Source organism: Scyliorhinus canicula, chromosome 5, assembly GCF_902713615.1.
Source record: "Scyliorhinus canicula chromosome 5, sScyCan1.1, whole genome shotgun sequence".
Lineage (NCBI taxonomy): Eukaryota > Metazoa > Chordata > Chondrichthyes > Carcharhiniformes > Scyliorhinidae > Scyliorhinus > Scyliorhinus canicula.
The window spans coordinates 17825058-17844309 of record NC_052150.1 but is presented as its reverse complement, the minus strand read 5'-3'; the positions used below and the strand labels follow the sequence as shown (position 1 = coordinate 17844309).

Below are 19252 nucleotides of genomic sequence, written 5' to 3'. Positions count from 1 at the left end.
AGCTAGCTTCCCATCACAAGTAGGCTAGAGGATAACGGGTGACATGACATAGATGGATCACTACAGAGTAATAAAGAGGGACAACATCTGACGTAACTACACAGCTGGAACTTGGGACATTAAAGATCACCCTCTGCAGGTTTACAGTTCCACCCAGTGAGCTGACAAGCTATCCTAGGCTCATCGTGCTCATGTGTTTTTATGTGATTGACAGATCAATAGAAGATATAAAAGAATTTTTTGAGAATGTTGGAAGTTGCTGATAGACAAATTAGAACCGTGGACATATTAATCAAGAGTGTTTAAAATCTAACACAATTAATTTGTCTCACCCTGATGGGACTGCATCTCACCCTGATGGGACTGCATCACACACATTTGATATTTGACCTTCTTACATGGAAAATATGTTCTTTTGTCCCAAGCACTAGCTTCTAACATTCATTTTCAGAGTTTAAAATCTGCAACAACATTTACAAGTTGAACATACTGATAATAGACAGATTAGACATCCGGGAAGTTCAGCCACTACCTCATTTCATTGCTCCAAATTGCTTCTGGAGTGTCAAATTCACCTAGGAAAATCTCCGAAAATTTTTCTGGCTCATAATTTTCCAGGTAACAGACCATTGCTTCAGGTAAAATGTGTCCCAGGACGCTCCGCTGTACTAGGTCTTGTCCTTTTGCCTGCATACAATGGAGATAGAATGATGGAATATTGCATTTGCTTTTTTCTACAATACTTCTCACATGGTTTACACCTTGAATTGTGTGAAATATTAGAACATCTCAAGTTGGATTAACTCATTCATTTACAAATTGTACTGGAATACACAACCTCCATGATAAATGGGTGAATGGGTGTAATCATTTACTGCCATGACCAATACCATGTTTGTACCTTTTCAAATTTGCCATATTAAGACTTACGATCAAATAATAGTTTAATATTCCCGACTGCATTAAACAGAAAATACCGAGCCAAATTAGGAATGCACCCAAACTGGACCAAAGTGTGTCCCAGGACACTCCACTATACTACATTTGGCCAGGGAATATAGCTTTTGGGGTCATTACGACACAATGTGTTTTCAGGGTGGGGCGCTGGCACATGTGTAAGAAGTGTCTCCAACTGCTTGAGAGCTCAGGATTTCCACACACGAGGGGCAGCTGGAGTGACAATGGAGGATCGGGGAGAGAGTTAAATGGGTGACCATCCAGAATAGTAGAAAGAAGCCGGAAGTGCAGGGGTCTTCAGAGGGGTGGTCCACTTTCAAACCAGGGCTTGGCAATGGATACAGCCAAGAGTGACGACACTTTAAAACGGGATGCAGTCCAGACCATAGCACTAGGCGGCAAGGTGAAAGAATAGCAAAGCACAGAAATACAGTTGTTCAAGGGGAATTCAAGAGTTACGGGACTGATGGGCATTTCATCAACCATCATGAGATATACAGTATATTATTTCTATGGTGCCAGATTAAAGGACATCACAGAGGGTGATGGGGCTGGTTTAGCACTGGGCTAAATAGCTGGCTTTTGAAGCAGACCAGGGCAGGCCAGCAGCACGGTTCAATCCCCGTACCAGCCTCCCCGAACAGGCGCCGGAATGTGGCGATTAGGGGCTTTTCACATTAACTTCATTTGAAGCCTACTTGTGACAATAACCGATTTTCATTTCATTCCTACAGGAGGAAGGGAGTGAACCAGAAATTGTGGTACATGAGTTACAGTGAGGCATGTGGGAAGTTAAAAAGCAGTACCTTTGAATTACTCCCTGTACTACATGGCAGAGATAGTAAGGTTGAAAGGATTAATGTGTGGGTTGAGATGTAGTGCAGGAGGGAGGGCTTCAGATTCTTGGAGAATGTGGACCAGCTCCAAGGAAGAAGTCACCTCTTCAAAAAGGGACAGGTTGGAGCTCACCAGGACTGGGACCAATGTCCTCACGGAGAGGTTCATAAGCATGTGTAGGGACAGTTATCAGGATATAGAAGTAGAGAGAAAAAAAGGAATAAAGTGCTTAAAGGGGTTGGATAGTACCAGAGAAGGAAATAGCACCAGATTAGGTAGGAATAGGCCAAGGAGGAATACGAAGAATGCTTGGACAGGTTTCAAATGAATTCTGCAACAAGGTTGGTGAGCTACAAGCACAAATAAACATGGTCACATGATGTAATGGCAATAATGGAAACCTGGGGCGGAGAATCGCCCGGGCCGGCGTAAATCCCACCCGGAATTCTCCGCCACCCGGGAATCGGCGGGAATCACGCCGCGCCGGTCCCCCCGCGGCGATTCTCCGGCCCGTGATGGGCCGAAGTCCCGCCGCTGTCAGGCCTCTCCCACCGACGTGGTTTAAACCATCTCTGGTGCCGGCGGGAGCAGGCGGTGCAAGCGGGCTCCAGGGTCCGGGGGGGGGCGTGGCCCGCGATCGGGGCCCACCGATCAGCGGGCAGGCCTGCGCCGCGGGGGCATTCTTTTTCTTCCACCGTCGCCACGGCCTACACAATGGCAGAGGCAGAAGAGACCCCCTCCACCGCGCATGCGTCGGGCTGACATCAGCGGCTGCTGATGCTCCGGCACATGCGCAGACACGCTGACCGGCGAAGGCCTTTTGGCCAGCCGTGGCACCAGTCGGCCAAAGGCCGTTTGCGCCAGTCGGCGGAGCGGGAGCCACTCCGGCGCAGGCCTCGCCCCTAAAGGTGGGGCGAATTCCTCACCTTTGGGGAGGCCCAACGCCGGAGTGGTTCTCGCCCCGCCGGGTAGGGGAGAATCCCGGCCCTGGTTTCAAAATGGTTTGAGGGCTCGTGGAGATCCACATCTTTACACGAAGCAAGCTCAGCTTTGGTGTGAAGTAGAAACAGCCTCAGAAAGTCTATTGGAGATGAGATTCAATTCACTAGATTAAATTAGCCTTGATGGTTTTATTTATGCTGGTAAAAGTGCACGCAAATGTTATTTCCACAAATGCAAGTTCTTTCTTTAAAACATGCATTATTTTATTTATACTATTTATTGGGTTGATCTTAAAAGGAAAGAGAACATATAATACACAACATCATTAGGATCAAAGTACACTGAGGCACAAAGGCGAAAAAATTAGGGAAGCTCAGCTTCCAAAGCTCATTATTTTCCCTCATAACGGACTATGGGCGGCACGGTGGCACAGTGGTTAGCACTGTTGCTTCACAGCTCCAGGGTCCCAGGTTCGATTCCCGGCTTGGGCTGCTGTCTGTGTGGAGTCTGCACGTTCTCAGTGTGTCTGCGTGTGTTTCCTCCGGGTGCTCCGTTTTCATCCCACAAGTCCCGAAAGACGTGTTGTTAGGTAATTTGGGCATTCTGAATTCTCCCTCTGTGTACCCAAACAGGTGCCAGAACAGGGCTTTTCACAGTAACGTTATTGCAATAAAAGATTAAAAATTGTTGATATCTTGAAACATGGAGATTAAACACGCCCAGATTCGACATACACTTCAGACAAAGGGGCATATAGATAAAAGAGATATTATTCAGTAAGTTATTAAAAATGGGAGAGAAATGTTGCTCAAAACTTGAGCTGAACCACAAATGCAAGGGGCAGAATTCTCCGCCGTCGGGATTCTCCATTTTGTCAGCGCCCGGGGGTTTCCCGACGGCGTGGGGCTGCCCCACAATGGGAAACCCCATTGACCGGCCGACATAACGGAGAATCCCACCGGCGGGTCAAGGCAGAAATGTAGCGCGGCGGGGCGGAGAATCCAGCCCAAGATGTTTTGGTTTCTCGGTCAATGTTTGTAAATTATTTTATACTGACCTCTTCCGATCTGAATGCCTGTTTCAGGTGAGTATACTTCAAAAACCTAGGAGAAGAACACAAATTTCATAGTTTTGCAAACCAGACGGAAAATGTACGTATCGGCCAATTTATTTTCCCCTAGAGGAATGCTTGCTGATGTTCTTACCTTGCAATAGGAAGTACATTGGAACCCGTGTACATCATTATGAAGAAAAACACACCAGTCAGGTAAAGACGAGGTAACTGTGGGTTGTCTTGCATCACATGGTACAACAAGTTAGCAACTTTCTCAACCAGAATGGGATCAAAAGTTACTAACAGCTAAAACAAAAAGAGAAGATAGTGATCTGATATGAATCAACAGTTTAAGTTTATTGTCACTTTGTTCATCTCAAGTCGGAAATAAAATAGAAAATTACGGGTTTGTTTTCAAAGGGTCTGTGTACCTGAACAATGTGCGAGAGGCAGGTATTGTCTGTAAGCAGCCGCTTAATTCTGGGCAAGGGTCTGATGATTGCATTTCCCTGATCCCTGAAATATGGAAACATCTTCAAAATTCAAAGTATAAAACAGGGCCAGCACAGATGTAATAGTCTAGAACAGTTAGTTTACAGCAACACTTAAAAATCGAAAATAAAGCCTAAAATGTGCCTTCAAAGACATCGAACTAGAAATAATAAAATTCTTCAGCTCTCTTTTGTCATGTCTATCTTTGGTTTTCAACCCTTGGTAACACTTACAGGAGTAGATGCCTATTTCTACAAGTATTCATTGTTAAATAAATGGTAATTTAATTTTCCCACCGCTGGTGGTGCCTGTGTCAATGCCAGGCTGCATTATCTTTTCCTGACACCACACTAGCAGCAGAGCTGAAGATATTTATTGCTAATTTATAATTTGGTTCAGTTTGGTTTCATTTTTCTGCCCTTGCCCCACACCTCCCAATTCCGCCTGATGGCAGTCGCTCTATTCCTCTTGCCTGCGTTACTTTTTATCTAATCAAGTAGCTCAACATTTCGTCGCTAGCGTGCAGGATTTAATCATTCTGCCTCCCTCACACTTCCCTTATACTACTCAAAATATTATGTACCCCCCACACTGCAGAGGAGTTTCTGCTTATAGACACTTGTCTAACCTGACCTAGTTCAACCCAATGAATTAAAAAAAAACAGGGGAGGAAACCACATAAAAAGAAAACACCATTCAAAATGAAACCTAGTTTCCAGCCATTAAGAGCAACCTTCCCTAGATCTCAAAAGAATGTACTGCAAGGTCCAGAAAAGGAGGCATACTGGTCACCATTCAACGGGAATCCACACCACATAGATAAAAAGACACTCAAGGTGGATTTAGGGTGTTGGTAGACAACATCACAGAAGGTTGGTCACATTTTATCCCAATAAAGACACTGAGGGTACCAGGGCAACATTTAAGTACAACTTAAAAACCAACAGGGCACAATAATCAAACACCATGTAAACATGTTACTCAGGTGCTTTCAGCATACAGGCCCAAAAACAATTTCAGAGATACCACTATGTCAACTATACTTAGACAGCATAACATGCCACTTTAACACATGAAATCACAACATTCCCAAACTCCCAGGAACTCGAGAGGAAAAAAAAATTCATAGAAAGATGTTGATGCCAACACAAAACCCTCTAAAACTGTAAGATACAATCAGGTGTGCTACACAAGTCAAAAGGCAAGAGTCAAAATACACACATTAAAACAATCAGCACAAATCTCACTACAAAACTGTGACCAATGCCATGCAACATCTTCTAGTATTTTATGAATATGCATCAGTCCCAGACAAACTGAGATCATAGACATTAAACCCAGAGACACTCAACCCATCACAACTGTACTTAGCCTTTAACCAGGAAGCGTCCTCTCCAATTGCATTTTCATGCTATAACAGCATTTGAAAGGAAATTGGATAAGTATTTGGAAAGGAATGATGCAACCTTAATAGCTGATTTAAGCACCCTGCATTTCAACAAATCAAGATCTCTTTCCTTTATTCTGCTGCTGATAATCTTCAGACTTAAAACACCTGCATTAGCCGTGGCTCAATTGGCAGCACACCCATCTCCGAGTCAGACGGTTCTGGGTTCAAGCTCCACTCTAGTATTTGGAACACAAATAAAGGTCGACATTCCAGTGCAGTACTGAGGGAGCGCTGCACAGAGTAGGCATTGTGGCCCTATAGTGAGACTTTCAGGAGTTGCGTAGGAAGTTAAAAATTAGTACTTTGGGATTACTCCCAGTGCCACATGGTAGCATGAGTAGAAATAGGAAGGATTAACGTGTGGGTTGAGATGCAGTGCATGAGGAGGACCTCAAGTTCCTTGGGGGATTGGGCAGGGAGCACCTATTCAAAAGTGGCAGGTTGCACCTCAACAGGATGGAAATCAATGTATTTTTTTTGATTAGACATCATCCTTCTCAAGTGGATTAAACGGTCCCATTGCATTATTTGTAGAGCAGTGGAATTATCCCCGATGTCCTGGCCAATATTTATCCCTCAATTAACATCACAAATACAGATTGTCTGACATATCACACGGTTTGTGGGAGTTTGCAGTATGCAAAGTGGCTGTTGGGTTTCCTCCAACAGCAACAACATAACAAAAGCGTTTCATTAGCTGTCAAGAGCTTTGGGATGTCTGGCGGGCACGGACGTCACAATATAAACTCAAGTCTTTCTTTCTAATGATTACTGAAAGACTGTTTCAATGGTTTGACCAATTGCCATTTCAAAAACATTTAGTACTTTTAAAAAATCTCTTAGGTCCCATTAACCTGTGAAAAGCAACGACCTATAAAACCTTTCTGCATAGCTGTAATATCTCATTCATGGTTAAATTCTAATAAATCTGCAACCCTTTTCACAGCTTAGTTCCTTGCCAACAGTGTCGTACTTAGAACAGCATTTCATACATAAACGTTCCAATCAATTCAACATCACTTCCTCGCTTTTATATTTAAATCCATTATGTGCAAACCTAAAAATATAATGCATCTTGATGGATTTTTCAATTTATACCCTTGTTTATCCTCACCCAGATCTCTGCCCCATCACTCAAATATCATTTTAGGATATATTTATGTCACTATTCTGCATATTTTGCTGCACTGACTCATCTTTCCCCTTCATTTATGCCCTCCTTCATTCTCAATCGGTTTATCATTTTGCTCGCTAAATTTGATATCATGCAACTACCATTATCATTCCTTATATGTCAACAGCGATTTATATAAACTACTTTGATAACCATTCCCATGCTCTTGTAAACAAATTGTTTTAAAATAAATGTCAAATGGAAGCCACCTTGGTACCTGCTGGGGTAATATTCACACATGGCAATGAGCATGTTAAGAATTAGAGTAGCAAGGTCAGTCTCATTCAGAACAGCCTGTCCATGGGCTAACAGACACCATTTCAGCTGCGGAATTGCCTGCAGTGCCCGCCAGCCATCCATGCCCTGTGCCCAGCAACGAGTCTTTGGCGTCAATACACCCGTTTTCCAGAATTCTTGCATCTAAGGGGAAAAAAAAAAAAGTACTTTAAACTTGTGGTAACACAAATGACGAACGTCAATGAGCACTGACTTAACTTTAGATTTATTTACTTTGAAAAATAAGCAATACATCGACATGTCCAGTTGCATGAATAATTCAGGTAGCAGTGGGCATGTGGAACAACTGTCTTCACAAGAATTGTTTGATAACAGCAAGCCATACAGTATTTGATGCGATTAGGAGGTCTTTGTCATAACTTGTCTGACTCATCTAATTTACCCGAAAATGAGGGTGAAATGAGGTCAAGACAGAGCATGGCAAAACATTAAAAGTGAAATCTATTCACTTCTACTGAACTCCGTTATTTCCTTCAAATGTGTTCATATTGCATTTCAGGAAACATCTATGGGAATTGATGAGACCGAGTACAAGACAACTTATTTCTCAGCTAGTTAGATTTTGTTGCAGCTAGCATCGAGTTGAGCCAGGCCCTCCTGGTCACGCGAGGCTAGGCTGGGAATCGACTCACTTTCAAAATCAGCACAGCAACATCTATTTTAGCAAGTACTGAAAATACGCAAAGCTGCTATACATCGCTACATGTTGATGAAGGTGTAAAGAATAGTGTTAAGTTTAGTGAATTGCTACAACACGGCACATTTCACTGAAACGTACCTCTTCAAAACTGTAAGGACCAAGTCTCTCCTTGTCCGCATTTCCGAAGTACCATTCTTTTTCACTTTCTCTCTTCATATCAGGTGCTGCTTCAATAACATTGCTCTGAAATTAAGCATAACTGGCGTGATTTCTCCAATATTTCAAACATTCTCAAATCAGATTTGCAAAAGAGCCAATCATACATACCTGCAATGGAACAGTAGCTCTGCTGGTATGGAGATGTGCCAGAGTAAGCAAATCCACAAGGATTCTCACTCCAGTGGAATCCATGATTTCCTTAACATTTTTCTGAAACAAATGATAGGTTCCAAGTATTCAATGTAATGATTTGGATTACGCTGAATATCCAGTTCAGTTATAAGACCTCGCGTTAGTTAGGGTTTCTCGTAACTCGCAAAAAGAACAGTTTCCAGGTGCGCTTTTTTTTTCCACATAATGAACCAAGCATCATCTTTGAAATTTAAATACCTTCTCACCTTGTTAAGAATCAGCTTGTTTAGAAAAAGAATTAGTCTGTCTCTCTCCAGTTTGTCTGTACACTGCAAAACACAAGATCAATGTTGGCTGTGACTTGGTTGAAATCTTGATCACAATGGTGAAATAAAGCCTAATTGAAGGATTAAATCTGAATAATTACATTGGATAAAGCATCAGAATGTTTAAAATAGTTGCTTCTTTAAATTGTTTTGTTAAATCACTTAATTTAGAAATAGATTGCGACTTTTCCATGCAGACTATTCAGAAACTAAGCAAAATTAGCTCAGGTAAATTCAAGAAGAAAATATCCCTCAGCCAAACTGGAACTGGCTAGTTTAGTCTCAAGCTAATTTAAGTGTCGCTGGACTAGTAACCCAGAGACCCAGGGTAATGTTCTGGAGACCCAGGTTCAAATCTCACCATGACAAATGGTAAAACTTGAATTTAAATTCAATAAAATCTGGAATTGAAAGTCTAATGACGACCCCAAAACCATTGTCAATTGCTGTAAAAACCCCATCTCGTTCGGCAATGCCCTTTAGGGGAGGAAATCTGCAATTCTTACCTGGTCCGTCCTACATGTGACTGTACAGAAACGTGAATGACTTTTAAATTGCCCTCGGAAATGCACTCCGTTCAAAGGAAGTTAGGGATGGACAATAAATGCTGGCCAAGCCAGCGACACCCAAGTTCCATGAATGAATGGGGGAAAATATTGTATACTCTATTAGAAGGATGGTCAATGGTAAAGTTTGGGGACAATTAGGACATGAAATATACATCTATAGAACATAGAAAATACAGCACAGAACAGCCTTCGCCCACGATGTTGTGCCAAACTTTTGTTCTAGATTAAGAACAAATCAATCTACACCCCAGCATTCTACCGCAATCCATGTACCTATCCAATAGCCGCTTGAAGGTCCTTAATGTTTCCGACTCAACTACTTCCACATGCAGTGCATTCCATGCCCCCACTACTCTCTGGGTAAAGAACCTACCTCTGACATATATCTTCCACCATTCACCTTAAATTTATGTCCCCTTGTAATGGTTTGTTCCACCCGGGGAAAAAGTCTCTGACTGTCTACTCTATCTATTCCCCTGATCATCTTATAAACCTCTATCAAGTCGCCCCTCATCCTTCTCCGTTCTAATGAGAAAACAAAAAACTTCAAGAACGTATCAAAGGCCTATAATTTTGTGGCAATAATGTAATTAATGCACTAACCAGAACCAATGCAGGATTGGGGCAGGGTTAGTGTACGTCAAGGTTTTATATACATATTCATGCATACAGAATTCCTGTATGAGAAAATAGATATCTTTGGCCTGGTTTCCTCGGCACTGATCTTTGGTATAACAAGGATGAGCAGGCCAGCATAATGGAACTCAGGAAATTGAGATACAAGCTAAAGTTCAACTTTCTGGTCTTGCATAACTGAAGCTCAACAGCAAAATGGCAAAATGTGCCCAGATAACTTCATCTGCTTAATTAAGTTTTAGTTTAACCAGATGGGAGGTCCAGCCTGAAGATACACTTGCATATTTAATCTAAATGTGGAAACTCAGTAAGAAAGATGCCAAAAGCTGAAGGTAGAATGCACGCCAAAAACTATTTGATGATCCCAGGCTGTTAGCAATAGCCATGTGATCCCAGGGTGCACGATTCTCCGAAATGCCAGCCACCAAACCCCTGCAGGGCTCAAGGAAAGGCAGGACATTTCAGCCAGATTCCATTTGACAAATGCTTGAATTACAGAGTGTTGCTTGAGATTTGCAGTCCACTGTCTGCAGTAGTCAAGAGGGTGATCTTGATACGGTGATGGGAAGGGAATAAGCCATTGCTGCACCGATATCACAAATACAGAATCACACCCCCAATTGAAGATAACACTTCAAATTTTCTATACTCCTCTCTTCCTTCAAACTCAGCCCCCAGCTCCCCCCCCCCCCCCCCCCCCACCAAATCCTGTTTTGCACTCTTCCTTGAGAAAGAGGCTGCATGCTATGTAACAAATACATTTACAAGTGATGCAAAATAAAGTATTTGCTGTGGGTAATTCTTCATGCACTTAGCACTGGGGTCACCAACCTGACATTACAAGTTAGCGAACCAGTTCAGTACAAGTTTCAATTCAGAATCAGGGCTTTCAGAGATGAAACGGCTCAAATTGAAAAAAATCTAAATAAGTCCCAAAGGAATTGGGATGCATGATTTTCCTCCCTCTCCTGAAAGCATGGATTTTACGGTCACTTCAAATTGACAATTTAACTCACTCGGGAGAGCTGCACCTCACTGGTGTTAGTGGAGTGTGAGTAATGCTGGGAAGCGGTCTGTCTGAAACAATGCTGTTGAAATACAACCAGCTCAAATGTACTATCACTGGCTCAGTTCATCTTCTGATGAAGACATCATTCATCCTTTTACCTCTGGACTGTTATTCTACAGCTGGTCTCCCACATTCTACATCCTACAGACCTGTGGATTCTACTGCCCGTCCTAACTCGCGCCCAGTCCTGTTCCACTATCACACCCATGATTGCAGACCTACATTAGCTTCCCCTCAAGTTTTAATTTTAATATTCTCATTATCAAATCACTCCATGACCTGACCCCTCTAATCCTACCCAGCCCCACAACCTTCCGATATCTATGCTCCACCAATTCTGGCCTCGTGAATCCGATTTTTAAATGATTCCACCAATGGTGGTCCCATGCCTTCAGTTGCCTAGGTCCCCAAGCACTGGAATACCCTCCCTCTGACTTTTCCCCCTCCTTACTCATGCTTTCCTCCTTTTATCACACTCATTAAATCCCATGTCTTTGACCAAGCTTTTAGTCATCTGACCAAATGGTTCAGCATCATATTTGGTTTATTATGTTCCTGTGGAGACATTTAGTTACGTTAAAGGTGCCAGCCCACCATCACACTAGCCAAGGCGGAACCTGCATCAATCTTACCATGCCAGGCAATAATACAAACAGAAAATACTGGACACAGTCAGCAGGTCGACAGCAAATTGGAGACTTGCGCAAATTGTTGACCTTTCATCAGAATGGGACGATGGCGGAGATTTCACAGCTTTTAAGCAAGAAAGAGCCAGGAAAACAATAGGCAGGGATCTGTGATGGGGTGGAGGGCAAGCATGATTAATTGATAATAATGCAAAAAAGATAGTAACGAGGCGAGTACAGAAGCGAAGGTACCACTTCCATGCTGACCACCATTGTTGATCTCTAATATTATTTCCAATAAAGCTCTAGAGGCTAAAGAAACAGCAACTCTTCTCTCTTCGGAGCACTTTACAGCCTTCCGGCCAGAACACTGAATTTTGCAGCTTTAACCCCCATTTTCTCTCGGACAGCAGCCACCTGATAATGTAGGTTAGTGTAGGTTATGTCTAGGCAGGTGTTAGGGCTGGCTCAAACCCCCAGGGCTCTACCTGCCCTTTAGTCACATTCCCATCCAAGGTTGCCTTCCCAGGAATGTCAGATTTTTCAGATTTCTCTCCTTTTGTTATTGTTACATCTCCTACAGACTCATCTTTAGTTCCCCAACTCTGTATTTGCTGTAAAGCTGTTCATCCCGAGCATCTTCCAGTTCTGATGAAAGGTCATTGGCCTGAAATGCTCGTTTCTCTCTCCGCAGAAGTAGTTTGACTTGCTGAGTATTTAAAGCATTTTCTGTTTTTATTTCAGATTTTCATGGCCATAGTATCGTTTAAGTTTGCTTTAGTATTTAAAGTACAAATATTGACCAACTTTATTTTTGCAATAGACATCAGCAAGACGAAGATTACCACAATTTTATGATGCAGGGCATAGTGCCTGCATTATAACTATTGCCATTCTAGGATGTGATATTCAATAAGGCTTCAACTAAACTGCGTTGCACTAATATGGACTCTGAACAGTAGTGGACAGTGTTGGACCAATTGCGACACAAGTTAAATGGCTCAAGATCAAATCTTCCACCTTGACTTTAGTTAACATGGAATATGACCTCAACTACCCAAGAGCAGAAGGCATAGGAGACAACAACATATGGCCCTTCTAGCCTGCTCTGCCAGCAAACAGGAACATCTTTTATCTTAAATCCATCTTCATACCTCTTAATTCCTTTAGTACATTCCTTTAGAACATACTCACCAACTCAGCATCCAGATCCAGTAAATTGCAAATTCATAACGCTTTGCACAAAGATTTTGTTCCTCATCTTACTTCTAAATGGCTAATTCTCAGCCTGTGACACTCCCAGCACAAACATGGACGGCACGGTAGCACAGTGGTTAGCACTGTGGCTTCACAGCACCAGGGTCCCAGGTCCGATTCCTGCTTGGGTCACTGTCTGTGCGGAGTCTGCACGCTCTCCCAGTGTTTTGAAGTTTTCTCCGGGTGCTCCGGTTTCCTCCCACAAGCCATGAAAGACGTACTGTTGGGTAATTTGGACATTCTGAATTCTCCCTCTGTGTACCCGAAAAGGACCCAGAATGTGGCGACTGGGGGCTTTTCACAGTAACTTCATTGCAATGTTACTGTAAGCCTACTTGTGACACTAATAAGATTATTTTGTCAGCATCTACCCTGTCAAGACCTATAAGAATTTTATATGTGTCATTAATTACAGCAGCCTTCCATCTCCTAAGGTGATGGTTTGGGCCATGGTGCTCAACTGTTGAGCATCTGGTGTGGTTCAGGAACCCCATTCTGGCATGGCAATCTTGGCCGCTTTTCCTGCAGAGGAAGACAAGTTCATTCTTGTAAACTTCAGGGAACATCAGCCAAATTTTCTCAATCTGTCTTAATAGAACAATCCTCTCATACCAGGATCCAGCCTAACGAACCTTCGACTGAACTAATGCTGTCACTTTGGAACATTCCAAATACTTAATTTTCTAGCCAAAACTGGCGTGTACTTTTTGTGTACTAAAGGAACTAAGAGGTATGAAACTTCTGCTTCTTGAAGAGCCCTCAAGTGTCTCTGCTGCAATTAATCATCCTATTCCGTTCAGGACAGTGGATGTTCATGAGTTTGGTATTCTAACCTGCAAACGGTTGTGAGCATCAGGACACTGCTTGGTGCACACAATACAAAGACATGGAGGATTTCATTTACTCTACGAAATTCACAGCAAGGCGTGAAATTCTTGCAACCGTATGACCAGTGCAATGAATCTGTCTATGTCAAAATCAGCAAGTTTAAAACAAAGTAAAGCAACAAAGTTGGAAACACCAAAATGCAAGATTCAGGACAAGGTTGTGTTTCGGATGCACCACATGACAGTCTTACCCCAGTACAATAAAGCAGTTAAAAATGGACCTAACGCTTAATGTATTTGGATGATATCTTATTTGCATGCAACAGATAACGGTTTATTTTAATGCCATTGGTTTAATTCTTGGATTCCAATTCCTCACGCATAAACTCTGCAGCTCCCAAGCTGCAGGTGTTGCTAAAATGGACATTTCGGAGTACTGTCCTGAAGGAAAAATATAGTTAGGATAGATTAATCTTTTGCACAAGGAATCTAATAAGGCAGGAACAGAGAAGAGGCACGGTTAAAAAAAAGCAACTCCTTTCATTCCAAAGTATCCTGTTTTTAAACTGAATATTTGAATGATTTTGACTGACAGATTAGGAGCCAAGGTCTCGTTGCAAACCAAGGTGTTGTATGTTGACAAAACCTCTGCAAAGAGTCAGACCACGTAGTGATTGAGAAACTCGAAGTAACCATCATGTCAAAAAAGCATAGTGAAGGGGACAGTCTTTACAACACGCACATGAACAACCCCACCGTTACAGGGTAACAGAAGAATAGATTCCTTAAAAGAAACGGCTAAAATTGCCCTGTTTGGGGGGGGGGAAGAAAATGTTTCAATTACATTTTGCAAAGTACAATAATACGAGCTAGCAATTTTTAAAAATAAATTTTTGTTTACAATGTCCCAATATAATGAAATACAAAATGGGTCCAATTTAACCCTCAGCTGCACAGTTTTGGCAGGGAGAGAATTAGGTAAGAGAAAAATTCTAAGACTAGCACAACTGTGACTTTAATGCTACTGCAATGAAAACACACTTTTCTGAATGGTACCAATTCTAAGTTCCACGTGCAGCTTGTCTAAAAGATGTGCTAAGCTAATAAGAACAAAGTTCAAAAGATTTGTTGTGCTCACCCTGTCCAGCATTCCAATAATGTACTTAGTATCACTGAATGGTCCTATCTCCTCATAGCATTTGCCGTAAACAATGGTCAAAGCTTGCAAACATAAACACTTCATATTCACTTTAGGGGTAAGCAAGAAGCGATGATACAACTCATTGAAAAATTCATACCTGCAATAAATGCACACATTGAAACAAGGTACATGGGGGGGAAAATATAATTAGACAAAGAAATCTGTTAAACGGATTCAGGCTTACGATCTCTTGATTGTACTATTTTCTTCAGTTTCACCTTCTTCCAACAACAAGCGTAGATAATAATCTCCAATTTTGATTTCATCCGCAAGGCACTCATACCTAACCTGAACAATAAAGTTAAACAATAGGCATCAGTGCTGAAAATTCCCTGGTATCAATTAAAAGCCATATGCAGTAGTGGACAAACCAGATATTACCAAAAAAAAAACAAAAACTCTCCTGGCAGAAACACGACACGAAACAAACATGAGCAAAATCAAATACAAAATGGGCAACAACATAACACCCCATCGTTCAGATGAAACTCTTTGGACACTTCCGTCATTTTTTAAAACTTGGTCAATGTTATATGTTTTGAGTTTCGCTGAAAAAAGACATTTCAAAGCTTTGCATCTTGCACTCAATCGGGACATCTGCAAGAATACCAAATGTAAAGAGAGCAACAACTTATACTTCATGATTATAGACTGCTAATTGGATGGCAAGCCGACCCTGATTGGTAGAGGTGTTGCCATTGTGAATGCACCAGTTAACTGATGACTGATAGTTAACTACCAAGCTTTGCTACCACACAGGCAGGTTGGCTCTGACTGGTCAAGGCACTAGCTTGGGGAATGAACCAGAGAATGGCAGTCGCCTATTTTGTTCACTTGGAACAGGCGCAATGTGTGCATATGCTCTTTCTGTCTGCAAAGAATAGGGTTCTGTGCGTTAATAAATGTAGCTTTTAGCATGAATTACATACTTAGCTTCTAGCGTGCATAAGCGAGCCACACTGCAAGCCCCACTGATGATCTTAAATCAGTTGGCAGCGTAATTCTTAGCAAGTGCTGTCCAATCACAGAATCACATGTAATGTCGGACACCTTTGTGAATTTTGCAAGCACGGGCTGGTTGGGTACAGTCACTACCTTGTCCGTTGTGAACAGTTGTTTGATTATGACCAGTCAGTCTTTGGGACGCAAGGCACATACCTAGCATCGCACGGCATTCAAATTCTTGCATCACATGACTCATTTCTGTGACAGAGAATGGCTTTTTGGTTGACAGGAGTATCCTGCTAGTGGCAAACACACCTGTGTTGCTGAATTTTGTTAAAAGTGATAAAACATAATTGTTTGTTTTATTGTATTCGAACAACTTCAACTACAGAAGTAATTTTCTCTTACTTCAAATTCCTGGTGATTCCAAGAGATAACACTAGCAATGCCCAGCTCTTTGTCGATGTTAAATGCCCTCATTTCTGCTTCAAATGCATCTCTTAATTCTTCTCTTGTTTTGTAATTCCAGATTAAGTTAGATTTGGCATGATCGATCTGAAATCTGTGAGGATCGAAAGAAAAAAGCTTTAATTTCAATTTAGATTAGGGTATGTATTAACTATATTTAAGCATCATTTCCGACAATGAATTTTTCAAAAAATAAGCTATCTACAGAGATGATATACACTCTGCTCCATTTATAGTACAACTGTACAATAAGTGAAAGTTGTTCGATACATGAAGAAACCCAAGTTCCTATGGGTCCCCGAAGCATCTTGTAGGCAGCATGCAATACAGCTCACACAAAAAAATGCCCTAGAGGAAAAAGGTTTCTAATAAAGTTTACAATTTCTCTATTGGCAGTACACGCAGTATTGTCATGTGGTCCACAGACAGACAAGTTGATATTACTCAGGCAAACCACCAATTCAAGGCAGCCGTGTGAGCATATTGTATTAGTCACAGCTTTACAGGAAGTGTCTAGAGTAGGGAGAACAGCAGGCGCTTCAACTATTTCTCACCCCTGATTTGAAGGAAGAAACATAACAGTTCAAAATGCCGGGAAAATATCTTACTTGTAATAGAAGAGGTCCCAGTTTGCTTCTATTTTAATCCTTTGTCGCCTTTTGCGTAAAACAACTGGTTTTTGGTTGGGATTCTATAAATCAAAGAAAAAAATCTGCTTTAATATTGCATTGATGCAAACACTATTGACACTGTTACCGGGCACAAAGTTACAACTATTTGTGGAAGTAGATTACTAGTAGAACATAAGAACGCTCCAATACTGCAATTTTGGATGTTTCCCAGCAAGAGTATCATGATCAATCAATCATAAACTTGGAGAGCTGTGAAATTCAGGATATGGAACCTGAAAATAATTATGTCTGAAACATGTATAAGCAAATACTTTGAATAAGTCAAAACAATTTGCATTTTAGCCCATTTACATTTTGAGTTAGATTTAGTACCCATGTGGTCAGGGCCTTCACTATCCGGAATGCTGGTTCGGAATCACAACTTTTCCTTGATTAAAGAACAAAAAAAAACAGCTAGAAGAGTGCAGCAGAGCACTTGAGGACAATATGAGCTAATTTTAGATAGCTAACATGGGACGTAAAGGATCAATCGCATCCAGTTAAATTTTGAGTTGGTAATAGGTGCTAATGAAGCGTCTACGAATGTTATTTTCATGGACCTCCAGAAGGCATTTGGTAAGGCTCCAAACAAAAATGAGCATGCAAGGAATTCGAAGCAACCGACCGACATGGAAAGGAAATTGGTTAAGAGATAGGAGTCAGGGAACGGATAACGGGTATATACACAAACAAATTGTGATTAGTGGTGAACCCCAGGGGTCTGTACTGGAGCTTCAGCTTTCCAGTATATTTAAAAAGTGCTTGTGCTTAAATGAAAGAGTAGGGTCAAATATCGAAGTTTGCTTACGATACTAAGTGAAGTAAAAATGTCGATGGCTGCAGAAAGTTGCACAGCGACAACAGTTTAAGTGAGTGGGCAAAACTGAGGGAGCCGAGGGTCAAAGTGGGGAATGAGATCATTCAGTTTGGCTTCAAGACAGTATTTTTTTTTTAAAAAGAGAGAAACAGAGAACTGTGAAGGAGCAGACAGATTTAGGGCTTTCAAGTACTGTTTAGCTCACAGACCAAGGCAAGCCAGCAGCACGGTTCGATTCCCGTAACAGCCTCCCCGAACAGGCGCCGGAATGTGGCGACTAGGGGCTTTTCACAGTAACTTCATTTGAAGCCTACTCGTGACAATAAGCGATTTTCATTTCACAGAAATCACTAAAAGATGTAGTATAGACTAAAAATAAATAAAAGGCTCATGGAATATTGGCCTTTATTGAGAGGGACGTCAAGACAAAGAAGAGGAAGTTACGATAGAGCTAAGCTAAGCTCTGGTCGAGTCTAACTGAACCACTGCATTCAGTTCTGGATACTGCAAACCCAGAAGGATATACTGAATTATATGGGGAACGTTCACCATAGTGAAACCTTGGTTAAGGAGGGTAGGTTGCATTGGATAAGCTTGTATTCCCTGGAGAACAGAGGAGTATGGGGTGATCTAAAGTATTTAGGATGATTAAAAGCAGTCGATAGAGACAAACTATTTCCTCAGTAAGGTTTAAGTCCAGAACAAGGGGCATAACCTTGAAATTTGACCCATGTCAGAGAAATGGTGGCCATTATGGAAATCCAGGTGAGTAGACAAGAGTCAAGATTCAGGACAAGCATGACCTAACCAAATGGTCAAACAAGTTCAAGAAGCGGTCTGGTCTTACGCTAAGTAATTACAGAATTCAAGGGTCAATTGAGAAATGAAAAAAAAGAGTGAAGGTTCCAACACCTTGTCGATTCAACATGGCTCACCCTTCAAGCTCTGGATACAACCACACAACAAGGATTTTTGGAGAACGAACAAGCACCAGGAGCTGTTAATTAATTTTAATCAGAGCAGCAAAGTGTACTTTACCGTACATTGCCCATGTTTGACACAGGAACGCAAACAATTGAGTTAAGAATGTTCACTCTGTTGCACTGGATTATTTGATACAAAGGGCTAAAATTATTACCCAGATTACCAATCGTATCCAAAGCAGAAACTCTCTCCTTGGATTTGACACTGTCTGAGGCAAAGGCAGGTCAGATTCCAACATGATTGAAGAGTAGAAGCCCAATTCAAGTTATGCAAAATTGATGCAACAATGCTGATTGGCATGTGAAGAGAATTTCACACGGCAAAAACAAGGGGTGCCTAAATGCCCTACTAATGGCAAGATCAAAATGGTTAGGCACAGTAGACCAGTGTCAAACGTGGGGCAGATAAGGGCATAGGGTTGAAAGGTTGCTGACGTAGGATGGAGCTACGCCATGTAGCAGTTTATAAAGTAACAAAAGTTAAATACAATAATTGTGGCAACACCTGCCACGTCCTCTTAAAAAATTAAGCATTAAAAGTTACAATTAAGTTGATGATTGCTGGACAAACTATATAGAGTGATGCTTAACAGTAAGGACCTGTCTGAACGCAACATCAATTTGCAGAATCTAGATACCAGTCAGAACATAGGTCCTAGGTCC

At 41.7% G+C, this 19252-nt stretch overlaps 1 protein-coding gene across 4 annotated transcripts in view; it reads right to left on the bottom strand.

Moving 5' to 3' along the window:
- LOC119965813 (dnaJ homolog subfamily C member 13) overlaps window positions 1–19252 on the bottom strand; it is a 138844-nt gene that overhangs the window by 52077 nt on the left and 67515 nt on the right. For all 4 annotated transcript variants that reach the window (XM_038796672.1, XM_038796669.1, XM_038796670.1 and 1 more), the window contains 12 exons: window positions 16727–16809; window positions 16059–16212; window positions 14890–14993; window positions 14643–14802; window positions 8461–8523; window positions 8171–8272; window positions 7982–8086; window positions 7124–7326; window positions 4222–4306; window positions 3942–4096; window positions 3794–3839; window positions 533–687 (listed from right to left, as the gene is read on the bottom strand). In XM_038796672.1, the coding sequence (XP_038652600.1) occupies window positions 533–687; window positions 3794–3839; window positions 3942–4096; window positions 4222–4306; window positions 7124–7326; window positions 7982–8086; window positions 8171–8272; window positions 8461–8523; window positions 14643–14802; window positions 14890–14993; window positions 16059–16212; window positions 16727–16809 (1415 nt within the window). The remainder of the gene's footprint in view (window positions 1–532; window positions 688–3793; window positions 3840–3941; window positions 4097–4221; window positions 4307–7123; window positions 7327–7981; window positions 8087–8170; window positions 8273–8460; window positions 8524–14642; window positions 14803–14889; window positions 14994–16058; window positions 16213–16726; window positions 16810–19252) is intronic.